The sequence below is a fragment of the Trachinotus anak genome, unplaced genomic scaffold (genome assembly GCF_046630095.1).
Source record: "Trachinotus anak isolate AG129_WGS33_773 ecotype Australia unplaced genomic scaffold, CSIRO_AGI_Tana_v1 ptg000019l, whole genome shotgun sequence".
NCBI classification, from domain to species: Eukaryota; Metazoa; Chordata; class Actinopteri; order Carangiformes; family Carangidae; genus Trachinotus; species Trachinotus anak.
Window position 1 is genome coordinate 3,404,016 of NW_027273870.1, and position 26,717 is coordinate 3,430,732.

The following is a 26,717-nucleotide window of genomic DNA, read 5'->3' on the forward strand; positions in this document are numbered from 1 at the left end:
GTATTACACATCATCATCTTAACTTTCCCATTGTATCCCACAAAGTGTTTCAGTAACACTTCATAACGCAGCATATGATTCATAGTGTAGTTTTGCTGGATGAATCATGAATGAGGTACCAATAAAATACTGGTTCCTTCTGGCACCAACATGTAGTTAAAGTGGACAAAAACAAGACTATGGGGAACAAGGTAGTGACAACTAGTCATTTTAGAGGAAAGGGGAAATAAAATATACCCAGGTGATTTTGTGAATACTGGCTACCAACAGGGTACAGTGCTGGAACAAGAAACAACTGAGGACTGAATTAAGAGTAAAAAGGGGTAAACAGACAGATATTGTATTACAGCCAACACTACCAGTAGGAACTTGTAAGTATTTTACTGGTACCTGATTCATACAACAAAATTAGACCCTCAATTGTGGGCTGTACTATTAAGCACTACCAGCACCTCTGCAGCATGATATCAGCACGGTATCTTATGGTAACTTGTAGGAGCGCTTTGTTTAACGGGCATGGTTCATAATGGGACTTAAAATTCAGTTATATTTTGCCAGATGAAAGCGTGATACCAAAATTCTTAAAGGATATATTTAACGTCAATAAGCAATCACTTGTCAAACTGTTGCTGTGTTGTGCATCCTACGACCAAAGGAGCATGTTCACACACCTTAACAAGTCAAGCCACAGGGGCGTTCCTGTTCAGGTTAGTAGACATCTGCCGGCTTTAACACATGATGCAACCAAATATGTTAGTAGAGAACTGAGACATTTGTGAAACTAAGGTCACTGGGATAAATATATTAATGAGCATTATCAGGCCATTACATGACTTTGAAATGAAAGATACAGGGTGTGTTTGCTTGTAGCAGTTGATCAGCAGCACAAATTGTTGGTTTTCAACAATAAAATTCATGTAGATTAAAATCATTGTGTAAGTAATATACAACTGACTCAATCCACAGTGTATCCTGGGCTTCAGAAAGAGCCGTTCTGTACACATCATTCAGCTTATTTTGAAATCTTTCTTAATTAAAAGTATTTTCAGTACTTGGTGTCAAAAGTACTCATTCTGCAGTAAAATGTTCCCTGTGACGTATGCATGACATAACTAGATCGATACTGATGCATAAATACAAGCAGCATTTATCAGTTATAGCTTGTGGAAACTGAGATACTTTTAACTTCTTTATCTACAGTAATGTGTAGTGTAGTGGTTCCCAACCAAGGGGCCAGGCCCCTACAAAAGGTCACAAGTTAAATCTGAGGGTTGTGAGATGATTAATCAGAGAGAACAGAGGAAAAACATGTGGTCTCATACCAAATACACATATACTCGTATGTTTGAATTTTCTGTGAAATACTGCAAAAAATACCAATTTGAAACATGAAGGACACTGCAGAGGTCACAAGTCAAAAAGGGAGTACAAAATGCTGTTTTATCTCAAGAAAAGCTTTAAATGTATGTTTTTTTTTTTATGAAAACTGCCTGAAACTTTTTTTTTTCAATGTAATAAAGTTTTATTCAATATCAAAAGTTACATCCAAGACTAGAAATATAAAAACATTAACATAAACAATGACAACATACTTTTTCTTCAGACCGTACTCTAGGGGGGTGGGGGGGGGTAAAGGGAAGGGTAGAGAGAGGGAAGGGGTTGGGGGTGTTGGAGAGGGGATGGGGGTTGAAGGGAGGGTAGAGAGAGGGAAGGGGGTGGGGGTGTTAGAGAGGGGGAGAGATGTTCAGAAGAGAGATTTTTTGAGGATGCTGTTCCTGGACAAGCAGTAACCGTTGGCCTGCTCGTACAAGTGGCTCCTGTTCTTTCCATACAGATCTGTGAGTCTGCTGGCCTCTCTCTTCTTCTCCATCTCCTCCTGTTTCTTTACAAACAGTCCAGACTCCAGCCTCTTCTGCAGCCAGTGCAGGGCCCTGGAGGACCTCGATGCAGTTCCAGACCTGCGGCTGGCTCTTTCAGCAGTGGGCCGGTGGGTGCAGTCGGTTGGGTGGATCTCCTCTTGAACAGTCACACTGTGTGTTTCCTGCTCTCCGACCCAGTTGTTAATCAGAGTCTTTCTTTTACTCTGCTCCTGGCCGCTCACCTCAGAGGTCAGGCTCTTTAAGCTGGTTTCAGCCGCCTCGGCCTCCTCGCGCCTCCTCTGCTGCTCCTTCTTCAGATCACTCAGAGTGAGTCTGGGTCTTGTGATGGGCTCCTCCTTCACCATCATCACCTTTTTCCATCGAAGCCTCTCGTTTTTAAGTTCCTCCAGTTTTTGTTTTTCATCATTTGCCCTCCTCTTTGCCTCCTCTCTCTGTTTGGCCTCCTGCCTCCTCCTCTCCTCCTCAACCGCTTCTCTCAGCCTCTTCATTCTTTCAGTTTCTTTGTCTCTCTCCTCCTTTTCTCTCCTGCGTCTCTCAAGCTCTTGCTGAGCGGCTCTTGTTCTTCGCTCCATCTCTACTTCTCTCAGCTCTCTGAACATTTTTTCTCGGAGATGCCTCTTTCTCTCCTCAGGCTTCAGGTTCCTGATGCTCTCAGTAATCTCCACTTCAGCGTGGAGTTGACTCTGGTGTCGTACCATGTTGCTCTTGTTCACTTGTACAGGTTTGCTCACTCTGTGTCTGTGTCTTGCAATGGTTTTAGGAGAAGTGGTGCCAACAGGTAGGAGAGCAATCCAATAAGAACAGTAGTGGAACCATGAATCGGTTCCATCCATTATTACGATTCTTTTATTTCATCACTCTTCTGTTTCCGGAAGGATCAGTGCGTTAGTGCAGATCTCCAACAAGCAAATGTGTAATATGCTTCCTCCACTTTTAAAAAGTACTCAATAATCCAAAAACACTGGATCCTACATTTCCCACAATGCACCTCCCCACACCTCTAGTTTGTAGCTCAGAGTTTTGTAGTTGTCAAGCTGTCACAGACTAGTCAAAGCTTTCCCAGAGCCACAGAAACATAATACAGCTTTGCACAGGCTGAGCTGTATTCATCATTACTAGTAACTTGACTCTGACCTGTGCACCTTTATAGACTCTTGCTCGTGATTTTAGATTAAGCCTGTGACTTGCAATTGTTCTTTTTTTTTTTTTTTTTTAAATTAACCACTAGCAAATAACTCAAATTTGTGCTTTACTTGAAAAGAATGATATACCCCCTCATGGTAAACAACAGACCCCCCGGTGGTTGATGGATGATTTCTACGGCCTCCACAGCCACAGGTGGCGGTAATTCACGGTGCATCACAAACTACCGGAAATCTGCGAGGAGGACAACAGGAAGGCGCGCACTGCTGAAGGAGAGCTGGTAAACTTGTTCATCACTTTAGCATTTATTCTCTGCAAAGTGTTCAAAACGCAAGTCCCCGTAAAATTAAACCGCAGATAACCGACGAGGTCTCTACAATGGCGCAGATTGACCGTTAGCAGCTAACCGTTAGCAGTTAGCAGCTAGCAGTTAGCAGCTAACCGTTAGCAGCTAGCAGTTAGCAGCTAACCGTTAGCAGTTAGCTGTTAGCAGCTAACCGTTAGCTGTTAGCAGCTAACCGTTAGCCATGTTTAATCGGCAGGTCTCCGTTAAAATAAAATAACGGGAAAACTAACAAACTTTAAAACAAACGTTTCACTTTTAATCTGACATGCACTGAAATCTGTGACCCCTCGGATGACGGCAGTTTATTAGGTCCACTTAGCTAAAATTAAAGCAGTGTAATACAGCAGTCCTGCACATTTCCATTGTTTTCGACATAAACTGAATAAACTCTGAAATTATGCACAAATACATTTAGCACACAATTGAATCCTGTTTATATCAACATTTATGTCAACAATAATTGTTGAGTTGATTGACAGAAAATGAATTTGCAACTATTTTGACAATAAAATGATTGTTCGTTGTTTATTGAAATCAAAAATGGAAAGTATTATGTGGTTTTTAGCATCTTGAATGTGAGAAGCTACACTTTTCTTTCTCATGTAGGCTGCAATAGTAAACTGAGTATCTTTGGGTTTTCAACTGTTGGTAAGACAAAACAACTGAAGACGCAAACTTGGTCTGTGGGAAATTGCAATGGGTAATTGATTAGTCAACATTATATAGATATAGAAAATAATCATTAGCTGCAGCCCTAATAATGTTTTGTCTGACCAACAGTCTAAAACTCAAATGTACTCAGTTTACTTTGATATTACACAAAGACAAGCAGTGAATGATGAGCAGTTTTCCTTGTAAAAAGGGAAAATGTCCTCTTTGGATCCAGTTCAAGTGAAAACACTCTTTTACTCATGGGTCCGAGACTGTACTTAACCAAACTGTTCTTCTTAAGCCTCTGTGGGGATTTCTCTGTGTGAAACATGTGACTGTTGAAAGAGTGTTTCACCATCCAACCACCATTACTCTGTGTGTGTAGTTCGGTCCAGAGCCATGTCACGACAGATGGGAGACAGCCATCGAAGGTTTCTACAGACCATGATGGCCAATGGCATTGTTGATGAACAAGGAGCACGGGCACTTTATCGGCATTGCTGTGAAAAACACAACAGTGAGTGTTTTTATATTCATACAATTAATTCAGAGTAACTGAAAGCGCATCAGGAGACTTGATTTATAGCAAGTCAAGGCCTGTGCAGATCCCTGAGTGATAAATGTAGAAATACCTAAAGTCCCCTGTGCAAACTGTAATTTTTATCCTAGAAGTTTAACAGAATATTTCCATTGTTTTCTACATAAACTGAATAAACTGTGAATTTATGCACATATACATTTCACACATGATTTTGGTTCTGAAAATAAGTCAGCTTTTTGACCAATAATTTGCCTGACATTTGATTCTGTAAATGTTAAATCTGACAGAAATTGAAAACAAAATGACCTTAAAACAAGGGGTGAAAAGCATAATTTGAATATTTTTAATTTCCCCAAGGGATCAATTAATTATTCCTCTATTGAACTATAAGAAGCAAAACTCAGAGGCAGTGGATTTGGGGACTTCCCAGTGTATTTCTGTAACTGCACAATTTATTATGTAATTTAACATTGATATGGGCTTTCATTTTCATTTTCTTAAAACAAAAGTGACATTTTTGCTTTATTATCATTTAACATCTAAAACTAAAGTTGCCAAGGTTTTCCAGGTTGTTGGGTTATCTTTTTTTTTTTTTTGCGCAGCACAGTACGCCCCTGACAAACTGGACGAGTTCATTGAGACCATCAACTCAAAGCTGCAGCCCATGTTCATGCAGATTAGAAAAGGGATGTCTGAAGACAGCGGTCAACAGTACTACGCCTTGGTTAGTCTCTTCAATTCCTGCCTTTGTGGGAAGGTCTGTTTTGTAATTAGTTTAGTATCACAGCACAAGCACCTGTGTGGTCACAGTATACAGGTTTAGGGATGTGAAGCACAACTACAGTAGGTTACAAAAAACTTATTTTTCCCTGTGTGATCTCATGGCAAGTGACAACAAACGAGAGGCTAAAGTTTTGAAATTCTGCAACTAGTTACAAATTGATAAACAGTTTTATAAACCCATACTGTTAGAAAACAGTTGTCTGCATTGAAAGTACAGTGATCCTCCTGAGGAATTATTAATCACAGTTTTACTCCAATCCTGTCCAGGTGAACATGGCTGAGACCGACGTCACCAGAATGTCTTCAGATTATGCCGACAACGAGCTGGAGCTGTTCAGGAAAACGGTGAGTTCAGTGAAGGAAACGTTCCTGCACAGCAACATTTTGTGAGTGACCTGACCTGAAGAACAGAAGACCCTGCACACTGTAATGTAATCCAGTGCAACAGACTCCTAATAAAATTCCAACTTTGTGTTTTTATCGGATCACATGTCACACATGTCACCAATCTTCTACCACCCAAAATGTAACTTAACTGCAATAAGTAGTGACCAGATAGAGCTGAGTGGCAGCTGTAGTTTGGGAAACTTTGGTTATATTTTTATATATGTATATGTATATATGTCAACATGCAGAAATTATTCTGAAGAGAGCAGAACTTCTAATGTATCAGCAGTAATCAGAGTGTTGAGCTGTTTTAAAAACCGTTATATAGAATTATTAAAAATAATAATTACACTGTCATCTGATCAGTGTAATTCATTAGACTCAAATACGAGTCTGTAACCACAACTGTACAAAAGCGAACAAACGACCATTTATACTTAATGGATAGAGAAAAAGCAACAAGATGAACTGATAAAATATTCACAAGGCCTAACATCTGCCATCACAATATTAAATATGTACAATTAGCACAATATCAATTTAATTCAGGTCCATTTTTTAAATATCACAATAATCGTCAGTACCAGTATATCATGTCATGACTAACCTGAGCTGTCCCAACTCAGATGGATCTGATCGTGGGCTCTGAGAACGGCAAGGCCTGCTCCACTGACATCTTGAACAGCACCGACACCCTGACCAGCAAAAAGCTGAAGAAGAGCGAGACAGAGCACCTCCTGAACCGACTCGTGCACGACAAATGGCTCAATCAGGTAAAATACTGTATCAATCAAACAGCTGATTCCCCTTTAAAAATCAGGTCACTGAAAGAGGAAACAGTTTTAGGATTCAGTGAGGTGAAAGATAAAGATTAGATGGCAATATTTAGTTTACAATGAAAATATAAAAACAAGCAACAGAAATAAACCAGCCGCACCATCTGAAACTCATGTGTAGCTTTCACAGATTTGTTCATATTCCCAAATCCCAAAATGCTGTTCAAATCATGACGATGAGAAATGGGTCGACACAAATAATCATTGGATGTTGGTTTATTTGGTATGTCATTGACAACTTTCTGTTAATTTAGAAACGGGGCGAATACACCTTGTCCACCAGATGTATTATAGAGATGGAGCCATATATCCGCACAATGTATCAAGACCAGGTCAAAGTGTGCCAAATCTGTCACAACATCGCTTTCCAGGTAAATTTTGTTCTCTTTCTCTGAAAGTACCTGAATAAAATAAATTATAATTTTTATCATTTATAAACTTAAAGCTATAGCTATAAAGCTATGCCTTACTGATGAGAACAGTTTTTCCTGTGTAATTGAAGGCTGCTATAGTTGCATGATTACATTCATAATTGATAGTATGAAGATTATCTTTTGAGCAAAATTGTCATTGAAAGACAATTAAAATAATCAATATCTCATTTTATGGTTGTGGCTCTAAATGGGCAAATCCAGCCCTCAAAAAAAGCATCTGAAGGGTAATAATAATTATGATTACAGTGTAAAGAAGGGAATTGCTTTAAAGGCCACACAGTAACTACATAAACTACATAAATAGAAATGAGCAAGAATTCACGTGTTAAATGATGATTTAATATATTCTTTGAAAACTGCAGATATCATTTTAGTTTTGCTTCACCATGTATGTAAAATCTTACCTTACCTTATTCTTTATGGGTTTTCTAACTCAATTAATGTAATCTGATTTGTATCTTTTTTTTTAGTGCCAAATCTGTGAAAATCCTACATGTGGCATAAAAATACACAACCCGTGTGTGGCCAGGTACTTCAAAGGAAGATCAGAGCCACGATGTCCGGCTTGTGATGACTTCTGGCCACATGAAATCCCTGGTATTTATATTTGTATTTACACACAGTAATAATTTATATCCCTTTAAATCTCACCTTTTATTATCATACACTTACTGGTCCTGATCCATTCCCAGGACATCTCATATCCTATTTTCATTTTTGTCAAGTTATTATAGGTTTGGAATTTTGTTTCTCAATATTCTGATCTACTGCTTAAATTTTCTGTATTATCTATAGAAACTGGATTTATGAAAAGCACTGTCTCTCATCTGCATTTCCTTCGTGTTGCCTTTTGTATTCATGAGTCACAATGCATGGCATATGGCTCAAACAAGAAGACACACTCCCTGCTTGTATGTTTGACACATTATTTGTTCTGTTCGTTACAGAAGTCAGACGGCCCCACTCTCAGACAAGGAGATAAGGACACAAGCTCATGGTTGTTTTTGTTGGTTGAAATTGTTTAGTGTTTTTAATGTACGTTTTTGATAAACCAAACAGTTAATATAAATATCTTTATTTTTACAAAAATAAATGAGAATGTTTCACTGAAATGTCTTTACTATGTCTATTTTCACACAATCATTAAAAAAACAAAATCAGGCAGTTTCCTAGGTGCTAATTTTATAAATGTTATGTCTAAACTTTCTTTACCTTCCTACAAGACCCTGGAACAGAGATGTAACACAAAGTCATAAAGTCTGCTGTTAAACTTATTTTTCTCATAAACCTGATAATTGTTTGGACATTAGTTTTGCATTACTGCTGGAAGCTTAGATTCATAATTCACTTGTTAAGATGATAATCCTGTTAAATGGAATTGCAGACATAATGATAAAATACATTTCCCTGAAGCTTAATAAGACTTAATAAGACAACATTTTCTTTCCCCTAAACACAATGTGAGGTGACACAGGCAACTCTGCTCACAATTATAGAGTCATGTTGTAAAATGAGAGGAAGAAGAAACTGAAAACATCAAATGTTTGCCATTGATTCTTCAGAAATGACAAAGCATGATTACGTCTGTGATTACATTTCTGATTAACTTTCTGTCGATAGACTAAACAGCTCCTACATTTATGCTGAGTACTAATTCTGACAGACTGAGGTGCTAGACAAAAAAGGAGACAAATGAAATAGGACTTTGATATTAATTTAAAAATATATAAGCTATAGATACAATATATGAAAGATATAAATATCTAATATAAGATGTCAGTGAGATCAAACATGAAGTCAAACATATATCACATCCTGCACTTGTGATGTTTCACATTGGACCGACAGCAGTTTCATTTTGGTACGCTCTCTCTATACAGGTCAAGAAAAAGTGTTTAGTGACTTCAAAGTATATTTGCCTGAGAGGAGTCCTGCTCTAATATCTTGAGGGTGACAATGAACTTGATAGATTTTCTAAACCACGGATAGAAAAAAGCATATATGAGAGGGTTCAAACAAGAATTAAAATACAACAGCCAGGACACAATGGGCCAAAATGAAGCACTGTTTGAGGTGTCCTGTCCTGTGAGAGACGGGTAGTAATACGGACAGAAAGTCATCAAAAACACCAATATGACAACGCCCAGGGTCCTGGCTGCTTTCCTCTCTGATTTCTTTGCAGTGATTGTGACTGAACCACCTGCAACAGCTGTAATATGAGACTGCATGGCACGAGCCTGAGACACCGCCACAACAAAGACTCTCATGTACAGAACGACTATGACCGAGCAGGGGCTGATAAAAGTGAACACAAGATCAATGGCTCCGGGGACGTAGTTAATCACCACCAAACACTCCCCGTGGCAGGAGCTTTGTCTGTCTGGCTGGCTGAGATGGTCCTTTAAGATCAAGCCGTTGTAGAGAAGTGAGCAGGCCCAGCACAGACACACACACACCTCGACCCTGCTGCGAGTGATTTTGTTGGGGTACTGCAGAGGGTAACAAATAGCTACATAACGATCGATGGATATGAGCACCATGTTCCCCACAGAGGCCGAGGTGAGAGTGAAGCCGATAATGTAAGACAGAGCGCACATGAGATCACCCAGCAGCCAGCAGCTTTCTGTGAACCTCACTGTTTCCACCGGCATCACCAGCAGCCCCACGAGGAGGTCTGAGGTGGCCAGGGAGAGCAGGAGCACGTTGGTGGGGCTGTGCAGCTGTCTGAAGTGGGAGATGGAAATGATGACCAGCAGGTTGAGAGCCACGGTGAGCACAGTGATGGAGGAGAGGAGGGCATAGAAGAGGACGGCCTCAGAGGGAGGACGCACTAAAGCCCTGCAGGAGGAGTTGTGGAGCTGAGGGTAGCAGAGCTCAGCTCCCTCCAGTTCGTCCATCATCCAGCACTGAGGACCTGCTGACCTGAACCTGCTGAGTAGCTCTCTGATCGTACCAGACACACAGTAGCTCATTTATCTCTGACAGCGCTCCCTACTCCTTCCTCTTCATCCTCTCCGTCACTCCCTGCCTCACTCCTTTTTCCTCTGCTCTTTCATGTCTATCTACTTTTCTTTTTCCTTCCTACTTTTCTCTCCTCCCTCTACTGTCAGCCTATTGGGTGTCACTTACGTTTCTCCTCATCTCCTCTCTTCTTGCTCACCTCTCCCTTGCTTTTTTCCCCCCTTCCCCCCTCCTCCCTTTTCCTGCTCCCCTCTCACCATCTCTTTCCATGATGCAACATGTGGCTTTCATAACAAGTGATGGAAAACTTTTCTCTCAACTTTGTTGTAGTTTTAAGACAGATGCAAGTTTCAATCTTGACAGTTTTACGACTGTATCATTTGTAAATCGGTCTTCAGATCCTTTGTTTGCAGACAACCTTGATGAATCTTTCGTGTTGTTAGAGAAAACCAGAGAATGGACAAAGCAAAGCTAAGAAGCTTCAATTCAGCAGCAACTTGCAAACAAAACTTCCATTAAATCCAGAAACATCAATATTGCAACTCTGCAAATCTGTGTAGATTTGCATCTGCAAGTATTTAATCAACCAATCAATGCAAAAATATTGGCTTCTGTTGCTTTTCTCTGTTTTAAATCAGTGGAACTCCAATAATTTTGGCTTTTGGACTGCTGGTGAGAGAAAACTACCAATCTGAACTGACAACTTGGGCTCTGGGAAACTGATTTTATAAATATAACACTTGATTATTTATTAAAATGTTGGACTACATAATTAGTTTCAGCCCCAGATTTCACAGTCTGTTGCCCATCTGAATCCTGCTACTGCCGTCTAGATTCCCCTGTAGTCACAGTCCACTTTCTCCACAAACTACAACAAAAGGCCAACACACCTCTCTTTTCTCAGGAATGCTATGGAGCCACAGCCAATGTGTCTGACACTCTGGGACCTGTGTAAGTTTCTTCTTACTTTGCTCACATCGTTATTAAGATTGATAAACCCAACCTGGAAAAATTGTATGTTTTTGGTTGTTTGAGGAACAGTGTGTGATGTAGCTGACCCCAAAACAGACGGGAGGTGGTTTTATAGTTCTGGCCAGATACCGTCACCACTTTGTCCACAGCTGTTAACTGACTGGTTCCAGACCAGCCAAAAATATGAAGAAGCCTCAGCAGGTATCTACGACTCTGAAAGCCAACTCTGTGATGAGCCACTGACAGACAACACAAACCCTAACTTCTTCTCCCTTGTGTCTCAAATAAGGAGGCTGCACTGGCCAGAGGACGCAGCCCTGAGAGGTGGGGGGGTTCAGTTCTCAGCGCCAGTGTGGCAGCGCTGTATAGAAGGACAGTTAGTGCCCTTTAGGAGAAGCCACTGGCTTCCATGTGGCCCACGGCCCAGGCACAAAGATCAGAGAGGACGTGTGAGCAGTCAGCCAGGCGGCGGTCTACTGCTGCACTTGTCTTCTGTGTAACTGGGGGAAGGAAAGGTCACGTGACGCCTCAGGATCTTGACACACACAGCCTGAGTGACTGATGGGGGGTGATGGCACAGTTTGGCTCAGTAGTGGATTTCAACCTTGGTTCAGCTTTTATTGAGTCAGAGCCATAACCAGTTTTTAGTACCTTACAAACTGGGACCTGTGTTTGTGTATGATATTGTCCCATCAGCTTTGTGTTTGAGTGCTTCTGCAGCTGTGTGTAATCAGTTGATTCAATACAATTGTTAAATCGACTGATTTAGTATTAAATATTAAAACACTTAGGTGCTCCCGTCACAGCTGCAGTGGTTTCAAATCGTCTGTATGCTCTACACATTTACCAATTTAACTGTTCATGACTTTAAAAATTCAGTTTGTATTATTTGTACCTTAGTGCTGCTGAGAAACTGTGTGTGAATGATAATCACAGTTGTCCATCTTCTACATGTCACTGAGAAGATGAACTGATATCCTGTCATGAGCTCATGTGAGACTATTAAGCTAATATAAACGGTCGAACTTTAGATAAAACAAAGTTGTAGTTCTTTCTTCCTTCTTTGAATCTATTTGTCCCATTTTCGCCGAGGTTGTGACGCCGTACTGAGAGGTGCGCTGTTGTTGTCTGAGCCAGCTGTGGTCGTGGCTCACATCTGCAAAGGGAATAGCGGTTGCATCATTTGTTGATGTGTTTATTGTGTTTATTAACACCTTTGACTGGAATTCACCTGTGGTTTAATGTGCTATCAGACATTATTACAAGGTGTTAACATGCCCCACTGGTACACAACACAGCCGTCGACTTTATTGTTTGTTTTTCTCTATGTTGAAACGAATGTGTCCTCTGAGGTGCTGATGAGTTTGATGGCTTTATGAGCGTGTCGGGCCTAAATAATGTCTTGGTTGGTGATTCAGCCATTTAGTTGAACTTGGTTAAGGTCAATCCTCTGAGATTCCGAGAGTCTGTCGACCTTTTCCAGAGTTTTTAGAGAGTTCTTGGCCACAGACACAGGTAGTGGGCTGCGGCATTGGGGATTGGTTGTTGTTTAGAAAGTGACTGATTTTATGACTAGTTTTACAACATTCACCTGATGCTGTAATTACCAATTGTTTTGCAGAATTATGTTCTGCATCAAAATCAATCACTGTCTTATGAAACATGATAAATAGTTAACTATATTACACCAGGTAGTATTAAAATCTGTTTAATGAAGGTTAATGGAACAGTCTTCCCGACATTCATATTTACTGCTGTGTGCTCAAGCAGAACAGAAGCTGTACCTCTGATTTTAATTAGTTTTGATTACCACTGTCATATTGTTATCTTTTTTGTTTTTTCCAGTTCGGAGTCATTTTTTTTATTTATCAAATAGTGCACTCAACATTAATTGACACATTGATTGTATAGTTTCAGCTTATGCCACAAAATGTCACCCCGGCCCCAGACCTCTGAACTGCTGCTCACGTCTCAGATTTGTTCACTTATTCAAATACAACAGGAAGGAATGAAGTGAAACTAAATGTCAGATCAGGCTAACAAAACACAGAATGTCCTCATCCTTAGTTTAGTTTCAGTTGTGTAAGGAATTAAAAACATGTGATTTTTAATATTTATTATTCACTGCATGCATTAATTGTGTCTTAACTATGTCAAATTTAAGACATAAAGTTGACACAGATCGCACTGTGTATCAAGTGTTGCTGCCATTCCTCTTGGCCACATCAACAAAACCTGATCAGAAGCATAGGCAGCTTTGTGACCGTGCTTTGACTGAACCTTTAAATATGTCTGCATTTACTGTGAGTTTCCTGTTTTCAAAAGGAAGGTTTTTCCTGATTTCCATCAGTACGTCATTATTATATGATTAGTTATAATACACTACCATAGCTGTCCTGTGAAAACCATGTATCTCCAAAGCTTTAGCTCTCATGTATCTCATGTATTTATAAATGTTTTTTTTACTTTGAAGTGGGAGGTTTCTATTAAACCATAAAATGAAACTTAAAAGAGGGTAAATATGGAGATGCGTTTTTCCACTGGACAACTGTGATATGTAAAGTTTACAGGGGAGCATGATAATAAACTAAATAAAATAAACTGGTCTGGGATCAGTCTGTGACAGTTGTTGACGTACACTACAGTTCCCTGATGTGGTGTTGCCATCTGCTGATGATGAATAACAACTGACCCACTAATGCAGCCCACTGTGGACCTGCTCACATTGAACTCGAAGCTTCACTTGGCCTCTACTGGAGTTGTTATTTGGATAATCAGACACTAGATGGCCCTGTTGGTAAAGCTGTTGACACTGATCTAATAAACTTTGACAACTTCTTGCACTTTGCTCCTAGAAAGTTATACTTAAAAAGACCCTGTTTGTAAGCCTGAACAGAAAGACGTTTCTGCAATGAGCATAATATGTGAGCTTTTTACAGGCATCTCATACATCAACCAGTTTGATTAGTTTCAGGTTTTGATATTTAATCAATCACAAACACCAGTGTTGTTGGGCATCCCACTACTGTTTTTCTTTGTATTATCATGCATCTTTTATTTCAGGCATTCAGGCTCATTCATAATTTTGAGTGGACTGCTACAGAATGAGCCCAAATTCACCACTATCCACAACTCACGAGCAGCCAAATAGGAAAAGCTATAGGCCTTAGTGTCCTTATTATACTAGTGTGACAAGAGGACGAGGGGTGAATGCTGAGAGGGAGGCAGAATGAAGCCAGAGGAGAGAGAGACAGGGGATATTTTTAGAGAGCAAAGAGAGGTTAAATCGTTCCGTGGGAAGAGGGCGATGTTGTCTAGAAGACGAGTTTTCAGTCCAGGGGGGAAGACATGGATGGTTAGTGCTTTGTTGGCCAGCGTGGAGAAGATTGACAGAGGAAAGCTGAGCGGTCAGTACAGCAGCCGCAGTGTAGGACTCCATCTTACACTTGGTGCTTCCTGCTGATCCTGCCCCAGTGTCTCATGCATCCCTATGTTAAGGTTAGAAACTGCTAAAATAAGTGTCTTTGTACCTTAGGTTACCTTGATTTACAGTATACTTCACTGACATTTACAGGTGTGGTCTGGAAATGAGGGTCTGAGTTTAACTATGATAGTTGGCTTTGTTAGTTTTTTTGTTTTCTGTGCAGTTTCTAAGCTTTTCCTGTCAAAGAGCACTGGGCACTTTAATCACACTGAATAAATCAATGCATCACCTCTCATAGAAAATCTACAGTTATTTGTATGAAAATAAAATGATCTGATATGTATTATATGGAGGTGGAGGCCCCAGTGTAACTTTTAGGCGAAATAAGTAAATTTATGACCAAACTTCAACATAACTTACATTAAACTGAAGTAAAATTTATATTTAAAAAACTGTAGTTATCCTTAAAATGGGCCTGTCACTTTTGCATCATATTAAAAATTCTTTTCATGCAAAATTAACGGCTGTCAGAAAACACTGGAGACCCAAGGAAGCACTGTGCCTATATTATTTATGGTGAACACCAACGCCTGTTCTTTTTCTTTTAACCACTGCTCTGCCTCAAATAAAAACGACAATCCACAGTTTAAGTGCTGCTTTTTCAGTGTGAGAAAAGCGCAGTACAAGGAAGTCCATTCACCTCATCAAACTCACGATTTTAACTCAGTCTAAACTGAGTAAACATATGATTTTTTGAAATGATTTAATTTTAATACTGTGATCAGTTAAGATGATTATTGTGTGTTAAAATCTAAACTAATTTAATTTTTCTTATCTTATTTGACCTTAAAATGTCAAATATCACTTTGCCACCTGAAGCCAGTTTAATGCAAAATATCTCTGGAGCTTGTAGTGAACTGTAGGAGCAGATTTTGTTTCATCAGTCCTTCCGAGGAAAACTTTTTTGCCTGCTTAAACTTGCTAAAAGGTCCTGAAATTACCATTAATGAAACTGCTTTTCTATGTGATTTCATATTGTAGCTTGATATGTTCATTGGCACTTTTTTTTTTTTTTAGAACAAACGGAAAAATCAACTATGTTCAGATTTGTATATGAACAGGAATAAAATTATTGTCATACAAATAAAATAATATTTAAGCTAATAAAATTATATTTATGTTACTATCACACAATAAATAGAAACAGAGCTAATTGTGTTTGGTCACGATTATAAGAAAGATGAATTTGCAATAAATAGAAATGATGTTTTTGTCAATGAACATGTGTGAAAATTTGTAATATTTTCAAGAAAGAATTGATGATAAAAATGACAAATAATCAGGATGTCAGAAAGGTTTATAAACACAGTATACGCATGCATGCCCACACACATTAACACGCCCGGTTTCCCCCAGTTTTCCTCCATCCACTGTGGCCTAATTGATTCTCATTTTAATTATGTCGAGCCAGACTCTGTCTCTCTCTTTTTCACTGGCAACAAAACCAGCGCAGGCCAGCAGTCTGCCTCTCACACTGTGAGGATGACACCTCCGTCTCCTCACAGAGGAACAAGTCGAGGATTCACTTTGATGTCTCTCCCCTGCAAAGGAAAGGTCAAAATAATAAATGTAGGCCCAATTGATGGGTTGGCAGGGGGGCGCGGGGGGTTCAGTGCTGATTTTTGGACGAGTGCTCCCCTAAAGGCATAATGAATTCATACAGTCAGGCACGGCCAAAGAGGGAAACAGCATGAGTCCTCTTTCCATGAAAAGGTTGATCTAAATCTGCAGACGAGCCTGGCTCCTGCTTCCCACTCGTTCTCCAGCACATCGCTCTCTCCTGTCTCTCTCGAACACAGGCTTGTCTCACACTCACATACACACAAACATCTCTGTCTTTCCCTTCTCTCCGACACGCACCTCTGCATATATCTCACCCCCACCTTCACCGAGAGACGTGCAGCCGCTCCACCTAACTCCTCCTCACAGTGAGACACTTTCGGTTTAAGTGAAAATACCCCAGACGTACAGAAATGCCTGAACGTGTCTTTGAACATTCCTCAGGTCATCCAGGTCACGGGACATCTTTTACTAGGTCAAAGGCAACACTAAGCTACACCACTTCCACTGACCTTTGACCTCCTGTCTATCATTACCAACTCTTGTTTTTAAGCCCCAGAACTTAATATTACATTCAAGTGAAATGTGTGCAACATATTACACAGAAACATATCAAGAATATTTCCTTCCTACCTTTAGGTATCACCATCAAAAATCACTACAGGCACAGCTTGGGTGAATATTTCTTATACTTGAGTAAAAGACTCACTGCCTCAGAATAAAAATACTCCATTACAATTCAATTCTATTTTGGAAAAAAAAAAAATCAGAGACATTAGCATCAAAATGTAATTAAAGTATGAAATGTTAAGGCCCCTTTTAGAGAGCTATACTGTAGGCCTAGTATTGGATTATACAGACACATTAATATGTAAGTAAATATTTAGCATTAGCATCTATTTAGCATTTGTAAGCACTGGGATATAAGCATGTACTAATAGAACTCTATAAAGTAGTTGTATGAAGAAATCAGTTTATATTATTATATTTATCTACAAAATAAAATTGAAAATGGAAAAGAAAATAGTGGAGAAGAAGTAGAAAGTGAATGGTGGTCTATTCTGGGATAAATGTCAATAAGTTACTTTCCAACACTTTCCAGAGGTCAGCAGACGCACACATGATGCTGCAGGACAGTGTAGAAATTTAAGGGAAATGTTGAGAAATCTCAGTCTGGACTTTACAAAAACTAACCTAACTGAGAAAAAGTTTTAATTCCCTCAAAACTAATTCTAAATACAGAATAAGTTGTTGCATGAGTCCAGAGAGTCAGTGTATTTTCAGTCTGGGTTGAAATAGCCAGTTTCATTTGCATAGTAAGATTATTTATTATCTTTTGCTATTTTACAGTATATTATTTAATTCGGCCTTTGTTCTTTATTTTGTTGATCCGTTTAAACACACTTAAATAAAGGTTAAATACTTTGCAGCTACTGAATAAATGCGTGGTTTGTAATTCAGCCTCTTTTTTTTTTTTTTTTTTGTTCATTCTAAGGGAAACCACACTGTGTCGTACCGCACTGGTGACAAACACTCAGATATGATTATTTTCCCACCAGACAAAAACGCAGTTTCCTGATCAGCCACAGTGCCCCTGTGAGCCGCGTCGGTCGAGATGCGCATTCACGCCGCGCTGCCAGCTTCCTCCGGAGGACGGAGCCGCTCCGGGCTGGATCACATGCGCAGTCCTGCCGTGAATCACGCATCACCACGGCAACCGGCGCTCACACCGCGTCCCCGTCAGCATCCGCCAGGTCCGACCCGACCCATCCACAGGCGAGCGGAGAGCACGGAGAACCACAGTAAGTTCATGCTCTCTTCTCTCATGTTTCTGTGGTTTCTTTGTGCATTGTGCAGACGCGCTTGCGGGTTTTTAAAGAAATGATGATAATAATAATAATAATAATAATAATAATAAAGAGCCCAAAATATGTCGCTATACATGAGAGATGATGCGATCTGGTGATTTTAGGGCAGATAGTTCACGGTTTTTTCCATCTGCCTGCTTTAGGGGACGAATTGACAAGCATCCCACCTTCATCTGGGTGTTCTGGGGCTGTGTTTCTGTGACAGGCTGAACTGCGTTGTAATTTGCGCTAGGCTACCGACACATTATATAAGAAGCCACAATTATAGTCTGTATAAGTATGTTTTGATTTATGGCTTCGGGCTGTTTTAATTAAGTCCACAAAACAAGTCTCCTCGTGGAAAAAAATGTACAGTGTGAGACTGAAGATCATCCACATAACCTATGCAAAATCGAGCTGCAGGAACACTTCATTCAGAACCATAATTACATAGAAAATGGGTTTTATCAGCCTGTTATCTGTTTCATGTGTGGCTGCTGTATATCTGTGCTTTCTGATTCCTCTGGTTACACAGCCTGCACATCTTGTTGCAGCAGTCTTCAATGCAGCAAGTTCAGATATGCATGGCCAGTGAACCCTGAAGAACTTGAGAAGCACAGGCTGCAAACAGCCCGCTCTTACCTATTCCTAACACAGCATGTATTCACCCTCAGAAAGTCGTGTCTTCACTGCCCTGCTTGTTGAGGAGTGAGCGTGAAGGTATCCCGGTGAATTCAACTGTAAGGTCCTGCCATCATTCTGATATCACATCATATCTTTTACAGTGGATAAAACGGATTTTAAAAAAAGTGGTGGCTGTGAATGTGAAAGCTCTTTCAGTGACTGGACTTGTTTCCTGTCAGATTGCGGGAGCACTGGGTGTTTGACAGCAACCCTCGCCTCATTTGTTAATGATTCATCGAACCCACATTTCACTCCAACTGTGGGGAGGAAAAATGGTGGTCAGCACGGATGACCACTTGAACCGCCCACTCACCACACACCAAGGACAACGTACACTAATCTTGAGTAATATGCTCATTCAATATCCGTATCTTTCACCTGACAAAAGCTGCTCTCTAACTGCTTAAAATGTAAAAGAAATAACCTATGTGAACAAATAACAGACACATCTCTGTCTTTTACACAGCGTACAGCAGAGGTGATTATTTTGTGCCTGTATTCCTGATTGATTGGTTTGTAGGTCTGGTGAAGTCCAAAATAACTATTGTTCAGAATTAACACAGGTTTTTAAATTCTGGGAGTGTTTAATGAAAGCATGTTGCAGAGTTTCTAAACCAACAGAAAAGCCTGAAATGAAAACATTAAACATTAAAAATCATCAGTATTATCATACACGGTTTTCACTTGATGACAGCCTGTATACTGTGTATAATCCCTTCTTTAGCGGATCATTCATCCACAGTAAATGTGTTCTGTGGCCTTTGTTAATGATCCTGCATCTCCTCCAAAAACACATTTCCTGTGCAGCAGGGATTTCTCCTGCAGCATAAAAACTGTAGCTCTTCGCCTCCTGGAGTGTGTATCATCATTGTGAGTCATTGGCGTCAGCGGGCCCGTGGGGTCCTTGGCTGGGGGAAGGTGTTGTGTTGCACTGTGTGAATGAGATAAGTGGCTCCTCACCTCTTCCCTCCACTTTTAGATGAGCATTTGATCAGGGAGAGAAAATGGAGTATAACCAGAGCAGGGAGGCGTTCGGAGCCGCGTCGGTGGCTCATTTGGATTTACACGCTGATTAAAGATAACAGCCTGGTGGAAGGGATGGGGCTGAGTTACACAAGATGAATCATACACAGTAGTTATGAAACATGTTTATTCTAGACTGATTGGTTTGATAAACAGGAAGACAACAGGCTTCCCTGTGAGTATGGCAACACTGAAGTCTGCAATTATTTAAATACGCCCCCACTTTAAACCACATCATTATAATTCTGCTTAGCATAACTTCATTGAATTAGTCACCAGGCAAATATTAAAGGAACAGCTCAAAATAGGGTTGTTTGCTGTCTTGCTAAAAGTTAGATGACACTCTCATGTCTCTACGGTCAATATGTAGCTGGAACCAGCAGCCAGTTAGCTTAGCTTAGCATAAAGACTGAAAAAAGGGGACAACAACTAGCCTTGCTTTGCTCAAACATAACACAATCCACTTCTCAGCACCTCTAAAGGTCACTAATTAACACGCTGTTTATCATTAGTTAAATCCATGCAACAACGCGAGTCTAAAAACAACACAGTGAGGTTTTACAGGCTGGATACAGTATGTGTCGGGCTATATCTTGGCTGAGCCCAGTAATTGTCATTTTTACACTGAAGTTTAAGTTTATGTCTTGTATTGATTGATTGAACAAGCTAACAAGAATAACCACTTCACAGCCTGCTTACATTTGCTAATTAGCACAACACAAAGAACAGCTGCGGGTGATGGAGATGCCACTAATCTTGCAGGCATTTGGTCACAGACCAAAGTGCTGGACACGTTTGAATTTTGACTTGATTATGCACAAAATTTCATGGCAATCCATGGAGGCCTTGAGATATTTCAGTCTGGACTGAAGTGATGGACTGACCAACACTGCCATCTCCAGAGCTGTTCTCCTACCACGGCCAAACTTAAAAATGCTTCTTCTTTTGGTGTGATATATTACTCCCATTGTGCCCTGCTTTTACACATCACACTGTCATTTTCGTCGCCTTCCTCCATGTCCCGGCAGGATCCTCGGTTCAAACTACAGGCAGTGCTGTCACATTTGGTCCTAACACACACGGTCTGAGTCAGTCTGACTCGAGCTGTCCGTCCCTGCTTTCCAGATCCATCCAGGCATTTTCGGGCAGCTGAGCAGCCATGGTGAAGCTGGGCAGTAATCTGTCTGAGAAGCTGGAGAAGCAGCCGTTTTCGGACGACGGCTTTGATAACATCCCCCTAATCACACCCCTGGAGGTCAACCAGCTCCAGCAGCCGTTCGCAGACAAAGTAAGTACAGCCTGTTCAGTGTGTGTTTATGTGCCTTGCTGTTTACATTTGTTTTCCTCTGAGATCCTGCATTTGTAAGTTGCACACCAACCACAACGAAACAATGCCTTACAGCACTGCAGAAATAGCCAACAGATTACATCTCACTGCAGAATAGCGATGGACACACGCCATTAAAATTAATGTGGACGTACTTACCTTTGCAGCATAGGCCCCAACACTGAGAGCGCTGTATTTACATTCCCTCACTTATTGTACCGGGTTAAAACCTTGGCCTCAGCCCATGCCGATGTAAGCACTTCATCGAATGCATAATGCACAAAGAAAGCTCTCACAATCATATTTCGGCTGGGTGATGCACTCAGCAGCACGGGATGTTCCACAGGCTGATTAGAAGGTGTTAAAACATTAACATAAAAAACACTTTTAGCTCCCAAATGTGTGTTTAAGACATCAATTAAAACTGGCTGCTCTTGCAAATGATGCACATGTATTTTTAGACATGCAGGACAATGTTTTCAGCAGAGAGATAGATAGCGGATAATTGCTAACAGTAGACGAGCTGAGCTTTTTTTCCCAGGAGAGTAACAGTGAGAGATCATTGTTTCTTCTTCAGATCATTGTCAAGACATCGACACAGTACCAGCTGCAGCAGAAGAAGAAGAACAAGCTGTACGTGCCGAACATCAAGAAACTGAATATCAATTTCTACAGTGATGTTTCAGAGAAAGCCAAGGTACGAGAGCAACTAATAACAAAATTATATTACCAGCCTCATCTTTTCAGTACTGATGATATTTGTAGCTGAAGAGGTGTATATTACATAAAGATACGTATGTGTATATTACATGCGTGTGTGTGTTCATGTGCATGTGTGTGTGTTGTTGTCCAGATCACAGGTCTGATCCTCATCACGTTGGCCTTCTTGACCAGCCTGCTCCTCCTGCTCATGTATAAAGCCATGTGGTACGACCAACTTACCTGCCCAGAGGGTTTTATTCTTAGGGTAGGCACGCACCCACACACACACATGTTTTTGTCATGTATACCGTATTTGCTAAACCTGAGTGTACACATATGCACACAGATCCATAAACTTGTGGATTTACATGATCAAAGGAAAGATAAATATCTGTCTGCTACATTGTCTTCCTGTAGTAAATTTAGAGACTAACAAAAGCAGCTCACATCAGAGTCTCGTCCCCGGACATCAGGGTTCTTATTACATTATCCAGGCTGAATCAGGCTGAGCAACACCCACTCAAAGGGAACTTACACAGTCTACAGTGCAGCTCATCTGATGCCCTGTTTTTCGGCACACCCACACGTCAGTGACTCCAGGAGGATTCTCAGAAAACTGGAGATTGAAACCAAACTCATTATCTCCAAATGACACCTTGGAGGCATCACGTACTGAGCCAGCGGTGCCATGCGTGTTAGTTAAAGAGCCTGTCTCGCAGAAGAAAATGAGAGATCGAGAGAGACGCAGAGAAGGAGGAAGAAGGAGGGAGAGGGAGCGACACAGCCCGCTTTCTGGTCAGGCAGAGATTGGGACGCCTGCCTGTGAATTGGAGGGGTCTTTAATTAGGGCTGAGCGTGACTAAACTGTGATTAAAGGCTTAACAGTGAGGGGGGAAGCAAGGAAGGGAAGGGGGGAGGGGGGGACCTTCCGGCAAGGCTTTTGAAGTTTTTGCCGGTTACAGTTGCTTTCAGCATTTTTTCCTGTTAATGTGTTGTTGGAGACATGAAAAGAGGAGAGAGGATGGAGGGTGGCGTAGTCACTGCTGTGCTTTTGAGAGGTTCGGCCCCTCACCGTGAGAGAAGGTCAGGTAGTGGATCCTCCGAGGGGGAAACGCTTGTGAGGTCAGCACAGCTCAGGCTGGACATTGGGTTTGCTTGATTAAATTTACCCAAGTTGTCTCATGCTGCACAGCTTTCCCGCGCTTCAAAAACAAGCACATTTTGGTTTCTCAATATCTCGCAAAGGATGATTTTTCCTTAAGTGAAAACAGGGCTGAGCCTGGCAGCCGTGGTGTATTAGCTACTGTAAGTCCTTAACTTTATCTGTGCACTCAGAAGAAGAAAAACTCCTTTGTCAGACGGCATTTTCACTCCTTTGATCTGATTTGTGGAAACATTTGCTGGGCAGATTATGAAAGGAAAACTCGGGTTGTCCATCACACTAGCATTTGTTCTCACTTGTTTCCCCACAGAGTTGTAACAGGTTAGTAACAGATCTGAATCTGTTTTTCTCCATCTTTGACTTTACAGTCAAGACTTTATGATACAGGTTTCTGTTGATGCAGTGGTTTGTGCAGCATTTGTGCAACATTTTATACTGATGATTGGTTTTCCATCATAAAACCTGTGGTGTGAAACTTTAAAGAACCGGAACATTTAAGAACGTACTGAGGCTGGTCTTTGCTTTTTTTTTTTTTTTTTTTTTTTTTTGCATCCACTGCCTCACATTTACTTCTGTTGTTTCACATTTTGCTCCTCTCTGCATTTCAGTCCCTGATGTTCTGCAATCTTGTTTCCTCTTTTCAGTATGTTTTTCAGACCACCTTTTAATTTGAGCTTGAAAGTTTGCTCTTATTCTTGTAGATTGTTTGACAGAATAATCTTAACTCAAGCCTCACTTTCTAGTTTTGGAGTTGAAAATGAGTGAAGTCCATGAGAAACTGAGCAAACTCCATCTGCTGATTAAGACCAATGAGATGCAGATGAAAATCATAGTAAGAGAACCTTGACACTGGAGTGCTTTGTCCAGTCTTTTGGTTTGTTGTTGCTGATTGTAGCTCCTGAGCAGGGCTGGTGTTTATTTTCAGGATCTTCTCCTGCTCATTGCACAAAGCAGGAAGAACCTGTGACAGTCTCTACATGTTTCATTACATTTCCACTATGTTCTTGTCATAGAAAAAGCAGAGCGCTCTAGATTAGCCGTACTCATCCGTGACTATTTGACACATCAGCAAATAAAATTTGAACAAGGTGAACCCTCCAGAAAAAGCTGCTGCTGCTGCTGGAATCAGTTTTAATTACTTTGACATTTTTACCCTGAGACTTTTTCAAGTTTTGACCCTGACGTGCACCACAACACAATACAGTCTTTCTGCAGACAGAAACCTCTGTGGAAACTGCTAATGTGAACGTGGGCATCTTCAGCCGTGATTTCACCTCTCTCTTCTCCGGAGTTTCATCTGTGTTGACCCTCCGGTGGAGACTTTGTTCTGTTTTGTTCATGTCAGAGCAGTGTGTCACCTAGATAGAAACAAATGAAGATATTCTTGTCTCTCCGTTAACACAGCAGAAGCACTGCACCCCGGCAGCTCTGGAGATGTACTACACAGAGCAGCAGCAGCAACAGCAGCAGGAGCCAGGCGTCCACGGCGGCACCGACACCGGGCTGTACGCTGCTCTCAGCCACCTCAACCAGGTCAAGAGGACTGGACCTGAGCTGGCATCTCCATGGTTACCAGTCATCAGTGCTCTGAAGGAGGCTGAGGTGGCCAAACAAGGCAGCGAGCTGCCAAAAGGAGCGCTGGAGGGAGAGGAGTGAAGGGTCTGATGGAAATGCAGATGTTAGAGAAGGAAATGATGTGTGTGTGTGTGTGTGTGTGGGTGGGTGTGTGTGGGTGTGTGTGTTCAGAATTTTTTTTTTTCCTTCTCCCAGACAGTCCATTGACTCTTTTACCGATACTGCTGCTCCCAAACCTTAAAAGTGTTTGATTCTCTGCCAAAATTTTGAATCAACAATGTAAACCACAAGTTTACTCTACTTCAGCCCAGTTATAATCTGTTAATATTTAATATAAGCCAATACCCAACTGTGGCGGTGTGTGTGTGTGAGAATGTGTGTGTGTGTGTGTGTGTGAGAATGTGTGTGTATGTCATGAGTTATTGTGGTTAGAGGCAGGAATGTTATTAAAGTGTTGGAGAATGTGCCTGACTTTTACAGTGTTACTAAGTCATGAGAAAACTCCGCCAACTGCATTCTGTGTGTGTGTGTGTGTGTGTGTGTGTGTGTGTGTGTGTGTGTGTGTGTGTGTATGTGTCCTCGTGTAAATACACTGTAAATGCATATTAACATTCATGTGTGGTGTGTATGTGTTTGTGTGCATACACTGTATGATTCGTGTACTTGTCTGAGGAAGTTGGAGGAGAGAGAAGAGAAGCGAGGTGAGAGCTCGGAGCACGAAGTGAAGATAACAAGTTTTTAATGAGATTACTCCTCATCACTCCTCATCACTCCTCATCGTGTTCTCTCACCGTCTATTCATTTAGTCTTCGAGGGGAATGTATGAAATCGGGAGTGAATGTGCTCACTCTTCAGCCATTAAGACAGGGAGCTATAATTGTCCATTTTAGTATTTGATGAAATGAGTTGATCCTTCATCTTATTATCTCAAAACTGCAAATTACGGTCAGCTGAAAGTGTGTTTTTAGTCAAGCCTTGCTCTTACACAATAGGTGACTTGAGTTACACAACAACAAGCATTCTGCCTGTTTTAAAACAGACTCACACAGTGGCTTTGGAAAGTATCAAATCATCAAAAATCTGAAAAAATGTGTTTTTTCTTGGGTTGTGTGTGGAGTTAATCACCAAAAAATACATTTAATCTGTTCTAAATTAACACAATGAAGTGTGCAGCAAGTAAAGGGGCCTGAATACTTTCCCAGGCCACTGTGCAAGTCTTAATTTGAAGAATCTTATGTTACAATCTCTGTGCTACTTACTGTAATTATGGATGAAACTTGAGAATATGTACCTCTACGTTTCCGTAATGCTATATGTTCATGTGTGTGAGGTGATTGTAAAAACTAGCCAATTATGCTCCATCTGAGTTTTTGCTACTAATTTTGGATTTATGTTGCTGTAAATATTCTGTAACAGCCTTGTAAATCAACATGTACATGTAATAACCACAGGGTTAACTCTTCATAATCCTTATATGAATGTAGCTGCTTTAATCATGCAAGAGGTGTAATTATTGCTCAGAATGTACAACCTAAACAAGTCTATAGTCTTTACATTTTTCTATTTATTTCATTAACAGACTATTTATGTACATATTATTTGGTGTCTTTTGAAAAGAAAAATCTGTGTTTGCAAATCATGTCAGCACTGTTACATACAAGTGAGGAAAAACAATCATTCAAAAACAGACATTATTGTTTTTTATCGACCAGAAAATACCCACAGTCACCTGACAAGTCTTGTGATTTGTCTGACTGATCAGTTTTCTTTGTCCGGCCTTTACTTCAAATAGTGGACATCTTATTTTGAAACAACAGTCTGCATGTGAGTGGGAGGAATGTGAGATCACAGCACAGCTTGTCCCCCGGGTTCAGATGCCAAACATTTACATCAGACCCATCTGCTCTGATGTCACTGACTGAACAGGAATAAATGACTTAAGTGTCGAGTTCTCTCCCTCACAGTGATTCGGATTCTTTGGCTCTAATGAGCAGAATTAATGATTCACCGAGACTGATGAAATATTGGTGGTTGGATTTAACAAAAAACATTCATGAGGTTTTATTAACCAAACTGCTGCAGGAACCTTACGACTAACCTGAGCAGTTAGAGTCCATCATGTGTTTTGCAGGTGAAATCAGTAACTAACTATAGTTGCAAGATAAATGCACGACTTGAAAATACTTATGTAGATATTTTACTTACGTACTCTTCTGGTGTCCTTAAGTAAAAGTATCAAAACCCCAAGTTATAAATACTCAACAACAAGACAAGACATTTTATTAGACTAATCCATAAAGTATTGTAACTGGTAACTATACATGTCAGATTGTGAAGAAATATAAAGTAGCTTAAATGGAAATAGATTAACTTGACAGCTGTAGTTACTTTACATATTAGATACAGAGCTTACAATGTA

The 26,717-nt window shown here is 40.6% G+C and overlaps 3 protein-coding genes across 6 annotated transcripts; 2 read left to right on the forward strand and 1 right to left on the reverse strand.

Moving 5' to 3' along the window:
- Nucleotides 1-3,109: 3,109 nt before the first annotated feature.
- On the forward strand, nt 3,110-8,113 carry nsmce1 (NSE1 homolog, SMC5-SMC6 complex component). 3 transcript variants are annotated; one of them, XM_071503367.1, is made up of 8 exons: nt 3,110-3,303; nt 4,406-4,537; nt 5,164-5,285; nt 5,612-5,689; nt 6,358-6,504; nt 6,822-6,938; nt 7,472-7,598; nt 7,949-8,113. In XM_071503367.1, exons 2-8 carry the CDS (start codon nt 4,420-4,422, stop codon nt 7,981-7,983), a joined length of 744 nt encoding a protein of 247 aa, XP_071359468.1. In that variant the 5' UTR covers nt 3,110-3,303; nt 4,406-4,419; the 3' UTR covers nt 7,984-8,113. The 3 variants fall into 3 exon arrangements, with proteins under 3 accessions (XP_071359468.1, XP_071359469.1, XP_071359470.1); XM_071503368.1 differs by having other exon boundaries at nt 5,169-5,285; XM_071503369.1 differs by lacking the exon at nt 6,822-6,938.
- Nucleotides 8,114-8,259: 146 nt separating this feature from the next.
- Nucleotides 8,260-10,207, reverse strand: LOC139635851 (trace amine-associated receptor 13c-like). Its single transcript, XM_071503365.1, has one exon. It carries the CDS (start codon nt 9,971-9,973, stop codon nt 8,906-8,908), a length of 1,068 nt encoding a protein of 355 aa, XP_071359466.1. The 5' UTR covers nt 9,974-10,207; the 3' UTR covers nt 8,260-8,905.
- A 7,308-nt stretch (nt 10,208-17,515) lies between these two features.
- caly (calcyon neuron-specific vesicular protein) lies at nt 17,516-26,259 on the forward strand. 2 transcript variants are annotated; one of them, XM_071505297.1, is made up of 5 exons: nt 17,516-17,780; nt 20,658-20,820; nt 21,437-21,556; nt 21,713-21,826; nt 24,131-26,259. In XM_071505297.1, the coding sequence occupies exons 2-5, from the start codon at nt 20,692-20,694 to the stop codon at nt 24,377-24,379; spliced, it is 612 nt and encodes a 203-aa protein (XP_071361398.1). In that variant the 5' UTR covers nt 17,516-17,780; nt 20,658-20,691; the 3' UTR covers nt 24,380-26,259. The 2 variants fall into 2 exon arrangements, with proteins under 2 accessions (XP_071361398.1, XP_071361397.1); XM_071505296.1 differs by having other exon boundaries at nt 17,522-17,780; nt 24,128-26,259.
- Nucleotides 26,260-26,717: the final 458 nt, after the last annotated feature.

Bases quoted from the DNA above. Each gene is read 5' to 3' on its own strand.
- nsmce1 (XM_071503367.1), top strand. From the start codon at position 4,420: ATGTCACGACAGATGGGAGACAGCCATCGAAGGTTTCTACAGACCATG. The intron at 4,538-5,163 runs GTGAGTGTTTTT...TTTTTTGCGCAG, and splicing joins TTGCTGTGAAAAACACAACA to CACAGTACGCCCCTGACAAA. The intron at 7,599-7,948 runs GTATTTATATTT...TGTTCGTTACAG, and splicing joins CTGGCCACATGAAATCCCTG to AAGTCAGACGGCCCCACTCT.
- LOC139635851 (XM_071503365.1), bottom strand. From the start codon at position 9,973: ATGAGCTACTGTGTGTCTGGTACGATCAGAGAGCTACTCAGCAGGTTC.
- caly (XM_071505296.1), top strand. From the start codon at position 20,692: ATGGTGAAGCTGGGCAGTAATCTGTCTGAGAAGCTGGAGAAGCAGCCG. The intron at 20,821-21,436 runs GTAAGTACAGCC...TTTCTTCTTCAG, and splicing joins AGCAGCCGTTCGCAGACAAA to ATCATTGTCAAGACATCGAC. The intron at 21,827-24,127 runs GTAGGCACGCAC...CCGTTAACACAG, and splicing joins CAGAGGGTTTTATTCTTAGG to CAGAAGCACTGCACCCCGGC.